General features: G+C 34.4%; 1 protein-coding gene across 3 annotated transcripts in view; it reads right to left on the bottom strand.

Annotated features, from left to right (window-relative positions):
* The window catches only part of UGGT2 (UDP-glucose glycoprotein glucosyltransferase 2), a 93036-nt gene that overhangs the window by 30239 nt on the left and 44454 nt on the right, over positions 1 to 18343 (bottom strand). For all 3 annotated transcript variants that reach the window (XM_074911477.1, XM_074911487.1, XM_074911498.1), the window contains 11 exons: positions 16194 to 16329; positions 14512 to 14643; positions 12871 to 13035; positions 12304 to 12427; positions 12128 to 12226; positions 10195 to 10289; positions 7389 to 7595; positions 5904 to 6035; positions 3964 to 4091; positions 2253 to 2348; positions 492 to 594 (listed from right to left, as the gene is read on the bottom strand). In XM_074911477.1, coding sequence (XP_074767578.1) covers positions 492 to 594; positions 2253 to 2348; positions 3964 to 4091; positions 5904 to 6035; positions 7389 to 7595; positions 10195 to 10289; positions 12128 to 12226; positions 12304 to 12427; positions 12871 to 13035; positions 14512 to 14643; positions 16194 to 16329 — 1417 coding nt within the window. The remainder of the gene's footprint in view (positions 1 to 491; positions 595 to 2252; positions 2349 to 3963; positions 4092 to 5903; positions 6036 to 7388; positions 7596 to 10194; positions 10290 to 12127; positions 12227 to 12303; positions 12428 to 12870; positions 13036 to 14511; positions 14644 to 16193; positions 16330 to 18343) is intronic.

The raw sequence follows: 18343 nt of genomic DNA, 5'->3' as shown, positions 1-18343 counted from the left end.
AGACTTCTAGATTCACTTGGTAGCATTAATCAACTGAGAAATACCCTTCCAAGAGCTGAAAGGTTTATAGTCCAATCTTCTTATGATGATATTACGGGTCAGATTTAGACCACCTCATTTAGGTACCTTGGAAAACTAAAGTTATTTGGTTTAATGGAAAGAAGCATATGCCTCTTAAGATTTTGAGATGGGAGATCCTTTCCCTCTATATTATGCAGACAATCTCCTCCTTTCCTTCTATTGACTATAAAGAGCATTTATGGACTCACTTTTAAGGGGACTGGTTCATGGGGCATCTGAATTTTAATTGCAGATAAGGTACAATGAATTAGATCATCCCCAACTTATTAATATGAATTTAAACAATATATATTTTTAAAGGTACCTACATTTCCTTTACCCTTTTACTACACTGTACATGGAAATTAGAAAAAGTTTAGTAAAAATTAAACTACAAATAGGCAAATTAGAAGAAATGACCACCATCTTACAATCAATAAATGCGCCATCTTCTGTGCTTCTCTTGTCAATGGATCCACAATAGCAATAACATCATAGAATGGTTCATTCTGTTGGGGATCAACCTTTATTACACTGTTAAAAAAAAAAATTGGTAAGTGACATGAAAACTCTAAAATGAATTGTGGAAATAACAAACATTTTTAGTCACAAATTTGTAATATCGGAGGCACTTTAGATTTTACTGCTCATGAAGACATTTTCCTCATTTCAAGCAGTAATCATGATCGCTCCCTGTGATATCATTAGGAAAGCTGAACATGAACATGAACAGCAATTAAAAATTTATCACTACATGGTTCCATATTGGTTATGGATTAAATACATACTTCATAACAAAATTACTAAAAGGAAAACATGCAGCAAAATTTTTTAAATGGCCTTTTTGTTACTGGTCTACAGTTTCCTTCACCAATACCTAGAATCATCAGATTTGACAAGTGCTGGCAGTGACACAATTTTTAAAAAACAATGGGAAAAATGGCAACTGAGAAGTGTGAAACTTGATAGGATTGATTAGCTTTATGCATTCCAGAAAATAATTTAGTTTGATAAATTTGATTAGACTAAGTCAAGAAGACCCTAGTTCTGGACCTACAGGAAGGAAACGTTAGTAAACCTCACTGAAAAAAAAAAAAAAAAAAAGTGCTGTAAATACACAAAACGGACTATCTGAATTTCTTTTTCACAGAAGATATACCTAGAAATGTGAGTACCATTAGTGTGTCAAACTCCCTCCAATATAGGTAGTAGCATAGTACTGCCTGTTATTAGCATAACTCCAGAAAAGGTGTTAGCCACTTAAAACAGGCTACTACTGATTTCACTCCTTGTATTTTCAACAACAGGGCCAGTCCATCAGCACAGCACAGTACAGCACCTTTACCAATAAAAAACAAGGAGGGATTTGGAAATAGCATTACAAAAATTTTTATTTTCATCATGGTTCTTGTGTTATCATGTCTTCTCAAAAAATGTATATGTCTACTCCAGAAAGCTTGCCCCAGCTAAACTTAATTAAAAACATCTACTGTTAGTATCCTATTACAAAGAGGACAGGATTCACAGATGCACGTATTGGTATTTTAGGTCTCATTCATCAACAATGACAGCAAAAGAAGGCACAGGGCATATTTACTTTCTAAATGTTTGTAACACAAGGAACCAACATACAAGTAAGTACACTAATGACACTAACTGGAGCTCGCCAAGTGTAAATCTGTTAGCTGATGACAGTCTGTTCAGGTTTTCTTAAGGAATTAGGTGCCAGTGAGCCTTATTAATTTACATTTGAATGTAATCTAGTTGTATTAGCTGTGCATTTAGCTGTGGTCAGGAATGACACTGCTAAACCAGAAACTATTATACAGGTATAATGAAAATTAGTGGGGGCTTCTTTTAGCACTGATCTGTGAAACATTTTCGTAACATATGGACTCTCCAGTGTTCTAACTCCAGATCAACATTTCTATTCATACCAATTGTTACTCTTCTTACAGCAAAGGATAAGCCTGTAAAATCATTAGGTATTACAAATTAATTTATTAAGAAAGCGGTAAAGATACATGATGCTAAGGCAGATGAACAAGTTGTTCATACAGCCATAGAATTAACAACTTCTTCTAAAACTGGAATGCTTACTGAAGTTTCCAAAGACCTTATGCAGTCATCAGTAAATTATAATTTTGATATGAGGGCACTGTAAGTGCATTATCATGACAGACAGAACTTACCTGTGCTGCTCTTTCAGTAATTCAGCATCTTGTCTCATCTCTGTTTTAGGCAAAGATGACAGTAGGGCATCTATTTTCATAATCAAATCACTGCCACTATATTAAATAAGGCACATATAATTTGGGTTGAATTAGAAAAGGAGCAAAACATTCACATTTTAATCTATGTCTGTCTGCATAAGGGATATTTACAAATCCCACATCCCAAACCTGGACTCTTTAAAATGATTAGCACCTCAAGATTTGTAGCTTTGTGTAAAACCTTCAGCATGACAATGGTCATGAACCACTACTGACTCAGAGCTTGTGAACTGTAAGCTTCTTAAAATTAAGTGATGCAGAATTACCATTCAGCCTCACAGACTGCATGGTACAACCTGCTGACATGTATAGCTGTTTATTCCTTTTTTTTTTTTTTTTCCCCATTTTTTCCCTTTCTGACAACAACAGACATAAATGAACAAGTTTCAATTTTACTTGGACACATATTAAATTTTCTTGTATCTCTTACTCAGATTTCCTTAGAAAACTTAGTAGTTCTATTTCAGTGCCACTAAGTCTTAACATTTGATTAAATATGTTTTGCCTCTCACTATTATCTCCTTGATAGTTCTACCTCTTCTTGATTTTTTTTTTTCTGGTAGTTATTCTTTCAGTTGTGCCAGTCCTTCCAGATGAAAGAAATGCTACTCAATCAACAGATATTGTTCAACTAATAAGAGTTTTGCTCTCTTCTTTGTATACAAACTGGATCCTTAGATTAAAAGCTGGCTAGAACTCTTCTTTACACTTCTCCAATTAACAGATGTGTGAATGTTGTTTAGCAGAGTGTCAGAGCACCACATCTGCCCACACCTCTACAAGCTTTTCTAATGATTCCCACAGACAAAGCACTTTCTTACTTCAAATATCAATACTCTGATATTACTGTGGTTTTTAAGATGCACTGGATTTTATGAAACACTATTATTCTTTATAATTACTCTTAAGCAAACAAAAGCTAGTAAAAATTGTTTACAGTTAGCCATACTTGTCTCTTGCTCTTGTAAGTACAGTGAAAGAAGATAAAGTATTTGGAGTAATTTAGCAGAGCTACACACATGTTATGAGGCAAGTTGGAGAGGATATGATTTTTTGGACGTGCTCTTATGCCTGAGTGTCTTCACACATATGACCAATGAGGAAAGGGAGCCTGTCTCTTGAATAACACAGGGTGCCTTTTTTTCTGCTCTGTGCTGTAACAACGAGGTATCAAAGAGGCTGGCAGCAGCAGGGTAAATGACACATGCAGTTGAAACCCAACATATACAGTTTATATATACAGCGGAAAACTATGTTAAATAGCATAATTAGCCAAGCATGAAGGTCATACAAAATTTAGCAGATGTGTCATTTCTTTTAGAAAGTAGGGCAAGGCTTTGACTAGGTACATATACTAAGTCTGTCAGGGAAAAAAGGAAATGAGGGACAGTTAAACCTGTCTATGTAGAGTACTCAGATGCTAAGTAGGAGGATCACAAATATATAGCACACAAACAACAAACACTAAGTGCATGTAGAGTGTGTATATATATAAGTATATAGTATGAAGAGTATTATGACTATATCTTTGAACCTTTGTTCATATTTCCCATACAAAAGGATTATTAATTTCTCACAGGAATAAACAAGGCAGTCTATCATAAAGCCTCAAAATGCAAAAGGATTTTACCTTTTACTGCTATTTCCCATCTCTTTGACAATAGCTTTAATCTTCTCCGCTGAGGTACTGTATGTTACTTTTTCCAACAAATTAAAGTCTTCTGCATAGAATTCATTTTTATCTAAAGGACCAAGTACCTCAGATAGAGAAAAAAATGTTACTAAGCATAGAATGTCCCAATAATGTTTCTTCTGTAAGCAAAAATATACTAGTATTTTAAATGAATGCACAATAGTCAACATACAACCTCCAGTCCTATATATAAATATCACTACTATTAACTATACAGTACTAAACTGTATAGTAACTATGCAGGATTAGGTTTTACAGTTATGTAATTGCAGTTAATTATCAATCACAAAGAACAGCTGCATTGGAAATATGCATATTTTTCATTACAGATACCTATGTAAAGGAGTACACCATTTAGAAATAACAAGTGTAAGTTTAAGAAAATAGGTACACTATTTTAAACTGAAATTCAAATTACTATCTGTCTAGTGCACTTTTTAGCTGTTTAATTTTGTGAACACGATCTTAACTTCTCAAGGCTTCTCTGATGAAGCAGAATGGATCTAAAGGAAGAAAAGAGCAAAGGATAAGAAATAGAGGATATCAAGAGACGAGAGACAACTACTATGTCTTTTTGGTGTCTGAAGGAAAAGAAGGTGCCTTGAACTCTTAGAAAATAGCTTTGAGGATGTTGTTTGAATTTCCTATTCATAGTCTACAAGGCTAAATTAACCCAAGCCAACTTCAAGAGCCTACAGGGAGGGCTCCCAGGATGTAAAATGTCATGATGTAAGTTTGGTGTTGAATGCCTCTCTCCCAAAATTCAACTGCTTCCTAGAAATGAGAGGTTATCTAACAAAACTCCATTTTAAAATCTGTTATTAATGATGCATGAGATAGAGAAAACCATTGTGTGATTATGAAATACCATGCTACTTTTGTAGAAGTCATAATTAGGAAAAAACCCCACATTTTCTCATAAAAAACAAAACTTCAGTGCTGAAATAGCAAGGATAGAAATGAAGGATATTCCATCTCTTTTTTAAAATAATCTTTTAAAGTGAAAACACACTTTCAGATAGATGAATACACATTATCACATTTATCCAAGTATTTTTAATTAACATATTTCCGCAAAACTTGAGTTGTATCTCAGAAGACATTTAAGATACACAAGAATAACTAAGAACACAATTTAAAGAGAGTTTCCAGTAGTGAGATGCCAACATAGTGCCGCTATTTATTTCTAATGGTAGAGCAATAAACAGAAATTAGGAAAGAGTTAACTCAAAGAGTAGTTTGTGTAAATTGTATCTGTAATGTAAGGTATTGATTGTTATTAACAAGTACTAAATATTGAACCCACTATTGTATTTTTTAATCACAGCACATCTATAGCCACACTGTAATTAAGGCTATTGGTTTCAGCATATACATACAAGAAACAGAAACAACAAAACTACTACACAGTTATTTGAACATTATGAATTAAAACTATAGAACAATTTAGTATTTATAAACAATTTGGGGTTTTAGAGCTTTAAATACTACCCTAGTCAATGTAAGTAATTTTTTACTATATATGCAGTATTTATCCTATTCCAAATGTGTAAAATACAGATAAATTCAGGATCAAAATTTATTCTTAAATGTCATTAATAATACATCAAATACTAAAGTGTTTAGAGACTTTTGTCCGATTAACTCTTAAATAGCTGTGGGAATGATGTACGTACATAGTAGCTTCAATGGAATGGAGCTCATCAACAATATAGGAGTAAAACAAAAACCAAGCCAAACATTCATACTGTTCTCTAACAATGAGGCGATTAAGTGGGAAATCAATATAATGTGTTTTCTTGAGCTTGAAACTGAAGTTCAAGGAAGTAAAAAATACCTACAAAAGGACTGAGAGATGACTTAAATTTTTTTCTTACCCTGCCATTGCTCATAACAGCCATTTGTCCAGGAAGCAGCTTAAGAACCTCCTGGCAGAACATCTGGTGGGTTTTAATTAAGTCCAGTCCTAAAGTGTTGTACTTCTTCTCAAAAGTATCATCATCCATTCCCTAAAGCAAAAGTAAAGCATGAGATGGTGGAATGATTCAGCAAAAATAAATTTTGTAACGGATGAGGTAATCAAAGATTTTTTTCAAGTTATATGATAACCAGAAAACAACCACCTCAGCTTCAGTGCAAGTACTTAGCTGTTGTTGCGGAGCCACAGTCTCCCAACTAGCTAGTGTACAGTTCCTACCCTTGGGCAACTGTAAATAACCATCAGAGGAAAGCTGAGCCTGAGGTTAAGCACTTTTTCTACGATCCAGCACACAGCTACATGAAAAATAACATTCTCCCTTAACAACTGAACTGTATTCTTACTTCTAGGAAAAAAGGTACACAAAAAATCTGTAATAGTCTAAAAACCGAACAGTCATTTTAATGTGGTCATTTGATACAGCTTAAATAAGTTTTGGGGAAGCCAACATCATCCAGTAAAACACATAACAAATCAATGGTCAAAGTAGGAAAAAAGTGCTGGCACTTTGCCATGCTCACAGTGGCACTGTGCCTCTCCTGTCAAAATTATCCCGCTATACTAAACTCTGACAGGTATTTTTTTCATTAGAAATATACACACCAAGCAAATAGATTCGTTCAGATATAATTAATATGAAAGAATACATTAGTAATATGCATACACTGCTTAATTAGCTACCTTTATGTCTTTCTAAATTTATTAAACAACTAAATAAGAGCATGACCCAAACCAGCCTATTAATTTTCCAATATGATGCAAGAGTGTTCTTAGTCTTCCAAATCTTCCTATTTAAAAATACTACAATTTACAGCTCGTTCTGAAACAAAAACTGTTGTTTGCAGCTGTTATTTGATAACTCAGCTCCACTCTACATGTAGACTTTGAAATCAGCAACATTTGTATTTTAAACCAAAGAATTTTCAAAGAAACACACCAGAAAATGTTGGCCAGAAGTATACAGTGCTTGTTAACCTCAACTACTTCAGTCTGCGCTTCTTACCACTCACAACCATGACAGCAAGGTAAAACCAGTTACTTCTGAAGTCCTAATTCTTGACAAACATTAATACTGTAATTTTAATTAAGAGGGCGCTATAAAAAAAACCAATCAGCAATTATAAATGAAACTATTTTGGTCTCAATAATCCAGTATCTGTACTCTGTATCTTTCAGTACTCTTGTATTTTCTTCCTTTACTTTAAAGAAATTCTCTATTCTTCCATCATATAAAGGTTGTCAAAAACCCAAACCTGCTTGAGCAGAAACTGTGTAAGGGTTATAAACTTCATAGTGCTTGGCCAAACACTTACTCTCAACATTTCCCTACAGCAAAATATATGTAAAATGAAAAAGAAAGTTGTCTAATTTAGTTTGAACTCACTGGGATAAGGATTTTCATTATTTTAGTTCCAGCAGCAAGGGATTTCGCTGTCTCTTCCTTACTGAGTTTACTTAGGAAACTTTTTAAGTTGCTGTTGTTTTGGGTTAGAAAAGTGGTCAAAATTCCTCTTGCAATGGCTGTGTTATCTTCCTTTATTTGTGATGAAGGATTGTTCAAAATCCCAAGTCGTGTATGACTGCTTGTTTTCTGCAAAGAAAAATATAGAATAATAGACAATTTTACAGTTCCATCTGCTGTTACCTAATGTATTCATATCTGTTATAACACTGTGAAATGCCCTTAAGTATTTCATTTTTTGCAGCTATTTGTCTTTAGAAGACATACATCAATGCCTAATTCAGAACTTCAACTAAGAGTAAAAAAGTTATTAGTGAGGATTTACCTATTCTGTAATACATATTTTAAATAGAAGATTTTTTTATAGAACAATTGCCTTTGAGCATTCTGCAGAAGTGTATTTTAACAAAGGACATAAACAAGTGTTCATTTAAAGACTTCAGAACTGATTTTGTAGAAGGTTTACTATTTTTCAAAAACTATCAAACTAAGCGTAACACAAATACAAGCAAGTTTATCCACTTATCACTTTAATCTTAACCAGCAGGAAAATATTTCACTTGCTGAAATCAGTGATGCCACTTAAATTTTACTAGAGAGAGTGATGATTCTAAGGTAGGATCAAATAGCATCACTAACTGAAGAAAAGGTAAATGGACTCCACTGCAGTGCAGAATAGAAAAATAAAGCATGAAATCACTGGTATTCAACATAATTAAACTGCAAACCTTAAATTTCAGCCCTTGAAAAAAGTTGTGTTAAAACACTTATTTGAAAAGCTTGAAAATGCATACTTTATATTGTCCCTGAGAAGCATGCTGTCACTGGAAGGAAGACAGGTGGCATATTAGGCTATGTGAGGAGATACATGGCAAGCCAGTCAAAGGAAGTTCTTATTCTTCTCTACTCCGTATATGTGAGGCTGCACTTGAACTGCTGTGCCTGGTTTGGGTCCCCCCAGTGCAGTAAGGATGTTGAGATGCTGGAGAGGTTTCAGCTAAGGGCTACCAAGATGGTTAGAGGTCTACAAGGAGTCATTGAAGAGGCTGGGCTCACTCAGTCTGGTAAAGAGGAAACTATGGAGAACTCTAATAGCAACCAACGACTACTGAAGGGGGAGTGAAAAATACAACAGGGCCAAACTCTTCTTGGTAGCAGCAAAGAGTATAACAAGGGGTAATGGTCACAAATTTGGGCCTGGCAGGAAAAACTATACTAGGAAGGCAGTGCAACACCAGATCAAATTGTCAAGAGAGGGGACAGAGTCACCTCCTTGGAGATTTTCAAGGCTCCTTCAGACAAACTTACAGCTGGCCTGATCTAATGATAGCAATAATCCTACTTTGAGTGGGAAACTGTACCAGATGACCTCCAGAGGTCTCTTCCAGCTATGACATCTCTAGTTTTTTACAAATTAAGTAAAAATGTATCAGTAGTTTTCAAAATATTATATATTAGTGGGAATAGTTAAGAGTTCCCTTCAGCCACTTTCCCTCTCAGATTCTTGCATTTTTTCTTCAAATTCTGACAGCAAGTCATGCACAAGAGGTGTCTGTGCCAATTCAGCACCTATCAGAAATTCTACTAGACCCTGACCCGACAAACAAAAGGGACTGGAAAGAAGCAGAGAATCTCCATACAAATCAATGGACTTTTAAAAAGTACTATGCTTTTGTCTTCTTGTCATGAAACTTAGAAATCACTAGACCAAGCAGTTCATCTAAATCAAATGACATTTATCTAAATCAAATCTATCGATTAGAATTAAACTGTTATCTCAACAAACCTTATTCAGAATGGCTTTTTCTAATGTTTTTCCTAAATTCTCCTCACTAACACATGGGAACTTGCCCAGACAGTTCTCACTTCCTAGCTGGGAGCTATGGCATATTTTTCCCACTGAAAGGGGAAAAATATGAAGCTACAGAGAGAATACATCTATCAAGCTTGGGTCACAGATCTAGCAGTCAGATATATGAAGTGTTTTTCTGTAACAATGCCTTGTACTGCAGTTTTTAAAGCCTCTTAAGACATACTTGGCATCACATGCTCCCTGCAACATACTTATAATTCCCTTAGGGTGGTTCCTGTTTCTTTCCTGATTAGTAAATCTAGATGTTTTCCCAATTTCAGTCTAATTACTCTTCTAACCTCCCCAGAACTGAGGTTTTTTTGTCATTTATATTCACGTGACATCTACTTGTATACTTTAAATCCTAGTCTTAGTAGTGAAAAAAATAAGCAAACTCATAAATGCGGATGATCCTCCTAGCATATTAAAATAAATTTAAAAAAAAAATCTGTCTCAGAAGCATACAAACACTACGTGGAAAAATGGTCATTTCATGGCCACAGCTATGCCATATGATACAGGAGAACACTGCATAATGGTTCACATCAACAGGCATTATCCCAACCTCCCTGGCCCAGGTAACGTGGTAGGTTACCTCACGGGAGAAGGTCTGTAACTAGGAAGAAATTCACCCTTTTAACACACAGCATCATAGTTTGTCTCATCATTTGGTCCATAAATCAAATTATCATTTACAGGCCTGTAAGATGTCAGTGCTGCAGAAGAGTAAAATTGAAGCACAGTCTCATTAAGTCTGCACCTGATCCACAAAAAAACATAGCTACACCTTTATTCAAGAATATAATTTTTGATTGTGCGGTGTTGTTAAGAACATATTCATACTAACTATTTTAATAAAATCTGCTAGAAACTCACCAGGTGTTTCAAGGCATTAGAAAGCAGTCGTCTCCCAGATGGCTTATCAAAATCAGCAATAATCCAGATAGTAACAGCATATAATGCATCTTCATCTGAAAATTAAAGATAATCTTGCTTTATATTCTGAAGAATCTTCTCACAATTAATGAGTAATGAATTAATTCTGTTTGAGATTTTGAACTTTATGTGCATATTTCACTACTGACTTTAACTGTAAGATTAATCTTTGCCACATCAGAATCTTTTGCTCTCTGAATTGAAATAAAGTTCTCAGAAGGTAATTTATCATGTTAGTATGAGAGTCACTAAAATAGCCAAACTGTTGTTGTACCACTGAAACAAGATGGCCCTAAGTAATAAACTAACTCCAGTTAACAAGACCTGCTTTACCAGAGGTTTCTTGTGAACATTTGATGGAGGCTGCTCATATGGTCAAAAATGAAAAGAATTAAATAGTTAGAAGAATGCATGAGTTAGTCTATTCACTTTTCCTAGCATCAAAGGGACAGTCCTTTAACCAAAGGCAGGACAAAACCATTTCTGGACACAAACAGGAATATACTAAATGCAGTACAAAGAAAGTAAACTACTGTATAGGTGCATGAACAGAAATTTTCCCTTTTTCCTGGTCTATATCCACCCGTTCTTTACTCTTCATAGAAAGGCAATAGTACCTGAAAAAATCTGGAAAATTATCTGTAGAAGAATATCGGTCTACTCAGGCCTATCATGTATCTCCTACAGGGTAACACATCTAGATGCAAATTTTATAAGGTTCTGGTGAGATTCTAGGAAGATGTTATTATTAAGCATTGCTGCATTCTAGAGAAACACACTGGGGACAGAGATTTGAAGTGCAGGTTCCAGTTTAAAGGTTATGGATTTTACACAAGAGATCTGAATCTTAGAAATAAGCCCACAGATTGAAAGCCAGTCATTGTTTGACAACTAGCTGGGATGTCCCTGTAGCTGTAGACAGAGAAATCAATAGAGTTAAATCATTTTGTTCTGAAGAAATGTAAGTAAATGGCATTTCTTTTTGATAATGGAGTAAGTAAAAAGTATGCTAATATTGCATAAAAATTATTGAAAGGATAGCACTTTTTTAACAGGATTATTCTGTCCCTTGATGATGTAAATGAGCAGTTGCTAACTGTCTACTCCTACAAGTTAACAAGGTATAGGCTATTGCAAAATTCCATGCAGTATTACATGTCCCCACTGTTGTAACTGCAATTTCTTCTAACTCCAAGGGAAAATACTTGCATATGCAATAAGAATATTTTACATCAAAAACTATTTTAAATTTACAAAAAAGTGTGAATTTTAGCAAGAAATGTATGAATGAGTGATAATCCATCAGAATATGTTTTTTTCTTTTATACAGAAAGACAAAACTTCAGATATCAAAATTATACAATCTAGCTCCAAGAAAAATAAAGATAGTGAATGTTAATAAATAAGAAATAAAAATTATTCCTTAGATTGTAGAAATGCCTACTTTTGATACAGAAGTTACAAAGACTATACATTCTTCACTTGATAATGCTGCAACTAAGAGTCACTTGAAAACTTTAATATCAAGTAAAACAATATTAGTATGAAAACTGAGTCTGTTTTTGAAGCTGCAAAAGTCTTGCAAAACTTCTTAACTTTTTGTTTGTAAAACAAAAACCAACTAGCCACAACATCCATCGTATTTTAAAACTACAAAATCTAAAATAACTATCCTGTTATTGTTATTATCCTGTTATTAATTTATAATATTAGGATATGATCTGGCTCCTGAAAGAAGATACTGGGTTATGGAAAATTTATTTATTTACATGGGATCCTTGGGATACTTACTTACTTGGGATATTTTACTGGCAAATTTCAACAATTTGTAATATATATATATATAAAAAACCCATATAGAAAATGAATATACCCTTTTTTGTTAAATACTTCATATTATCTGAAATTACAGCACTTTTATCTTGTGAGTCCAAAAAGGAGAAAGTAGAGAAGTCCTCCACATCAAATGGAACTGCAAAATGTAAAACATCACATGTTAGACTTAAAAAAGATAAATCGTAACAACAGCTAATCTGAGAAAAGTGTTACCAGATGTGGATCTGAAATGTATGTATCTTCTTTCTGCTCCAAGAATAGTGGGGTTTATACGAGAAACTACATTGTGTTGATCCATAAGAAAATCCATTGCATTTATATGATCATTTAACAAACCCTGTAGTAAAAGAAAAAAATTAAATCTGTACTTTCATAGTTTCAAGACAAAGAAAGAGCAAGTATTTGTACAATCTTTCAACTGAGCTTAAAGCTTCTATATACAGCAAGTTATGGACAGTGTCAAGTCAAAAATGTATAAATATCACACATATTTCAAAACTTCAGATACACATTTTCCCATGAACAACTGCAGTAAAGTCTCAGTTTCTGGTTGAAAAAATCCATATACTAACTATGCACTTAATTGATCCTTCAATCTTGTATACTCTAAATATACTGTTTCAAAACTACGATGGCAAATTAATGTAATAATGTAATTTCAGTTGTGATATTACTAATTTCAAGCCATCTCATTTTAGAACAAATTATTATATAAACATGATACGAACAATTCACTGCCATATATTTCATCTTACATTCACTCAGAAATGTTACACATACCATGAACACTGCCCTCTGGAAGAACCCGGTGGCATCAATAATCCTCTGAAGAATAACTGTCTCTAACTCTGCAGCATCCATCTCTTCTCTGTTAAAGGGCATACCATTAAACAGAGCTTGAGGCAACGGACCCAGGCCAGTCTTTTTATAAAAGGTTGCTCCTGCCTGATCATATCAGAAATATCACAAGATTAAATAGACTGTGGCTGACTGTAGCAAAAAATAAAACTAATATCAAGAGACAATGGACACCAATCTCCAAGCACTATTCACTGTCACACCTTCTCATGAGTAGCAGGGACAAAACAGAAAATGTTTGGAAACCAAACAGGATGCATGGGATTCCTTTCTCAAGTAGAATAACAAAAAAAAAATTACAGATCTATATATGGCGTTTTAAACTTTTGCTTTATCATCTTGATGAGAAATATTATTTTATTTTGCTTAACGTTCTTAGCAAAAAAAAAAATTAAGTAAATAAATTTGGAGAAGGACCTTAAGACAGTCATAGCTTCAGGTGGATCAACCTAGATGTTTTCCCCAAAGACAGAACCCCAGAAAAAACTCTAAAGGCTTTTATGTTCACAAGCCAAGCCTTATTTGATAAGAAAGCAGAACAGACTAATTCGTCCTCAGAGAAGAGCCAGTGAGACAAATAAAAGAAAAAAAAAATAATTGTACTGTAATTCCCTCTTTCTATTCTGCATCCTTTCATGTTTTCTTTCAGTGTCAGTTTCTAGATGGCCACAAACTCCATAGCAGTATCTGTGCATCCATCTTTCTGTCATCCCATTGTCACCTCCTTGATCTTCATCACAGTCTCATTGTCCCTCCTTGTACAGGGTGCTTCCTCCTGGTGGCTGGCTGGTGTATTTTTCTTCCTTGGATATTCTCTGTGAGAAGCTTTCCTTCCCTAAGGTATCCAACTGTTTCCAGGGCAGATTCAAACTGCCCTTCTGTATGAAGCCTCCATGCAACTCAGTGAGAAACAAGCAGCATAAAGCGAACAGCACCTTTTTTTCTGTCTGCCTAGACACCATTCTTTAAAGGAGCATAATATATGTTATGTAACAAATTTTAAAAGGAAATAAATAAAATGAATGACGTGTGTCAGAAACACAAGATTGTATAGATGGCATGGCTGAAGACATGAAAGAAAAGACATCAAAGAAAATGGTGTTTTCGTATACATTTTAACAGAAAATTTTCTACGTAATCAATTATAGATAAAAATATGTCTTCTTTAATGCCTTTAAATCAAAATTCAAAGCTGTCTTTCCCAAAGGAAATTATAAGCAGGAAGCACAATTAAAGGAAACAATGATTCACCTAGAAGACAGGCTTCAGATCCTCACCCAGAAGACAAAGGTAAACAATTTCTATAGTGCAAGATACCCCTTGATATACTTACTAGAAAAAAGCCTTGTGCTTCTGAATGCAGCAGGCAATAGTAAATTTTAATACTGAGAGCAGTAATGAAGAATCCCTTTTAACATTTCCACTAAAGACTGAGTGGTGGCTGAAGAAAAATTTGACTCAAAGGTACTGTATTTACTTGCTTTAACATTTAGCCATCGTTCAGCTTAGCAAATGCAATAAATTTTGTACTGCAATATGTCTTACACTTTGCTCTCAACATACCTTCCTCCCTTTATCGTATTCAGAATGACCATCTAGTATACTCTGAATATCAGCATGTGGGTATTCACTTCTAAGAACATCTTTCACATGATTTACTGTTAAAACATTTCCATCTTTCACTTCATGATACATCTGTAAAAATTATAACAGAAACAAATTTTTAAAATGTAATAAAATTTCAATCATAATTTAAAAAAATTAATAGAAGAAACAATAAAGTAAATATCTTTTTATAGTGCTCTAGTAAATTTTATATTGGTATACCTTTATATTGCTTTTATTGCTGTATTGCAGCTTTTATATTATTTAGTAATTATTAACATAACACATATGCACAATTTTTCAGCAGAGCCCTGTTCTGATTAATCTATTATTATACCTTTAGTCTAAATCTGAAGTGGCAAAGGAAACACCTTATGTGAGCTGAATCTGAAAGGTTATTTCTCTCCACTGATTAGAGAAGGAATATAAATTCTTACTATAAACTACCTAATCATGGGTAGTTACCTCAATGTATATGGTATGAATCCAAGCCTGAATTAGTCAGTGATACTTTTTCCTACAGTGATAGTTTTTCCTTACCAATGCTACTTTATTTCATAGCATAAGATTTTATTACTTCCATCAAACATACAAATGAAATTTGAAATGAAAATTATTCAATCCGTTTCTCTTCAAATGAAGAACAATACATTTCCCTCTATAGCTGTGAATATCTAAAACCTGTATTTTATTGATCCTATTTTTGTTATCTTTTAATTATATTTATCATCCTCTCCTTTTTATATTATGAAACAAAGTAAATAGAGGAACACCACATTTTTAAAAGCACACTGTAAACTGGTATTTTGTAATGTGGTCACGGATAATAGTCACATATGCATGTCAGCCCCTAACACTTGTGGATTTCTATTTCTCTTCCAAGGTACACCTAGTTACTTCAACTCCTTTCATTTTAAGCTCTCTGAGTTTGTTGATGACATTAGTTTCTAGGCACTGAGCAGAATAATAGAAAACAAAAATAAGAAAAAATGTTATATATTAATACCATATGCTCTAATATAATTTTGCCTGCAGAGTCTTCACATAGACTGCTCACTTCATTTCCCTCTCTTCTCATCTCTGAAATTCCTGCCTTTACATGACCCTGCACTCTCACACAGAAAACGTGCCTTATTCATTAAGCTGCAAGCCTCAAGTATTTGTTTTCTACACCCATGAACAGCAGAAGCATGACCAAAAAAGAACTTACCTTATTCTGTTTCACTTTCTACACTAGAGAACAACCAAGGTTTTTTCAAAGTTTATAGGATTGCAAAGTGATATTAAAATGCCTGTACTCCAAGAGATACAGAACACAAAGACAGGCACATCACATTAACAGAAATAATACAGAGTAACTTTTCACAAGAAAATACTAAAAGCTGTAAGGCATGCATCTACCTTTTTACATTCATGAAGAAAGCCTGTAGAGAGGTAAAATGACAAGAGCAAGTTGGTTTCTGGAGGAGGAAAATATTTCTGCAAATCATTCTACAGCCATACATGTTTTTAATACTTTACTTCCATGTAAAGTAAATGCAGATGTTTCATGTTGTCACAAGTTAGCAAAATCCTAACTATATAGAAAAGTAATAAGTAAAAAAAAAAAAAAAAAAGGTGATTCTTGTGAAAGAACTAACATTAATTATCGAGGTAAAGGCTTGAGAGGTGTCATATTCTTCTTCAATGTAATGAAAAGTTCTCCAAAGAGCTATTCCAGCATCTTCATTTCCATCAATGTCTTCTCTTGTACTTAAAATGAAAACAAATCCAATTCTGTAAAACAAAAAGAGATCCTACATTTTAAAACAATATCAATTTCACACACATTTTAATACCGACATAGAAAAACAAGATGTTTATGTTCAAGCAATCTGCCCAGCATGTAGGGATTTTTAAAAACACCTGTACATAGGTGGTGTTGCCATGACTGTGTGTGGTGACACACCGAGAATACACTGAGACACACCGACATACTATCTTTATAGCATAAAGTCTAACAGAGGTTTGCTGTTCTGCAATAGCAGGGAAAATGCAAACCTAACAGCCATTTGTTTATCTATACAAAAACATTTTGATTAAATTGAGCATTATCATTTGCACATATAATTCATGAAGATGTCACTGAAAGGTTTGACACATACTCCAGAAAACCCAGAAGTCCAAGATATTGATGTGAAGATCTTGTTTCTCCAGGAAACAAAGGCTTTAAGCAATGAGACAATCTGGTCAAACAGACTGCAAATAGTGGCACAATGACTAAAGCACAAAGTCCTTCACAGACTGAAGACCCAGGAATCTTAAAACTGAAGATATTTGAAGTTATATTCCTTGCTGAGAACACATAAGGATCCTTCTGATCTCTACTGGAAGGGACTTCTGATTATTACAGTCAGTTCCACTTCTTAGCTGGTATAGGCAAAGGACAGGAACGATCCTTCCATTGAGTCTCAAGTGACAGATCATGTTTACATCCACAGCTAGAACATATAGATTCCCAAGAGGAGAAATATCTGCCTATTCATGAATAGTTGCCTGCATTAACAGATGACGACTAGGAAGGTGGATTCTGCTAGTCATCTGGAATCCTGTGAGTGCAAAGGCATCAGAACCCTTCTAAGAATTTCCAAGCCTTCTATTGTCTGCTCTCAATACATTTTCTTAGAAGAATAGATACCATCCCCTCCACCCCCAGCACTTCAACATTAAGCCTGCTTCTATAATGGGGGAGAGGAGTAGGAAGATGGCCAAACCCAGATACTTTTGTGAATCAAAAAGGGAGATTTTATGTGAATACTTTGCTGTTGCAGCAGTTCAGAGATCATCTTCATGTAGTTTTCCAAAACATATCCTTGAATCGTCCAGAATATCTGCAGCTAATGCTATTCATACCAGGTCTGCAGCAAAATCCTCTACTATTAACTGTCACTTCTCCCAGGACAAACACAACAGTGCACAAAAAAGCTGCTCTATGACAAACCCCTATGGGAAGCAGCTATTCAACTCTTCTACATTTGCATTTTAGCAAACCTACAGGTAGGGATGTCTCTGCCTGCCAAACTGCAACCAAAACCACTTAATAATGTGCTAACAGGCTTACACAATCACAGCCATCTATGAAATACAGCTGTATAAGCTGCTGCCTAGTCCTGACTACACGTATGACAGCACTGGATAATGTTCTATACGCAGCAGTCAATTGAAAGATTGAAAATTATGCCAACTATCAAAAAGAGGCAAACTGTAAGACAGAACAAGGGAATGACAGTCTTTCTAAAGCAGTATTACAGAGACTCAAAGCTGGCTTCTGCTATACAAAACACTGTGCATCTTGCAAATACTTCCATAGAGTGTACAGCTCCATCACTGCTGCTACAAGAACATAAGACCTACTCATCTCATGATGCAGGAGAGCTACTATAACAACATGACAATCTGCATGAGCCCACGTTTCAGAAGACCTTCATATTTGCAAGTGATAATTCAATGAGTTGATTTAGGAAGTCAGCTTTTCATCGGGATAGGCACTTCACATTAGATATTTTAAAAACTCTTAAATTAAAAAAATAAATCTGTCATATCACTATAAAACTGTTTAGACAGATGTTCAGGACATAATCAGGTGTGCATCAGATCAAAGGACAGAGGAAGTAAGAAATACAGCAAGTTTTCTAAAAAGATATAAATAATAATACATAAAGATGCACCATGTTCTACAGTTAATTGTTTCTCTAATTTTTTTACATTTCTCATTATTGTAAATAATTTTTCCTGAAGTCTTGTGTCATCT

Source organism: Athene noctua, chromosome 1 (assembly GCF_965140245.1).
Source record: "Athene noctua chromosome 1, bAthNoc1.hap1.1, whole genome shotgun sequence".
In the NCBI taxonomy this organism is placed as follows: Eukaryota; Metazoa; Chordata; class Aves; order Strigiformes; family Strigidae; genus Athene; species Athene noctua.
Note: the sequence above shows the minus strand (reverse complement) of the source record. Positions and strands in the feature narration are given on the sequence as shown.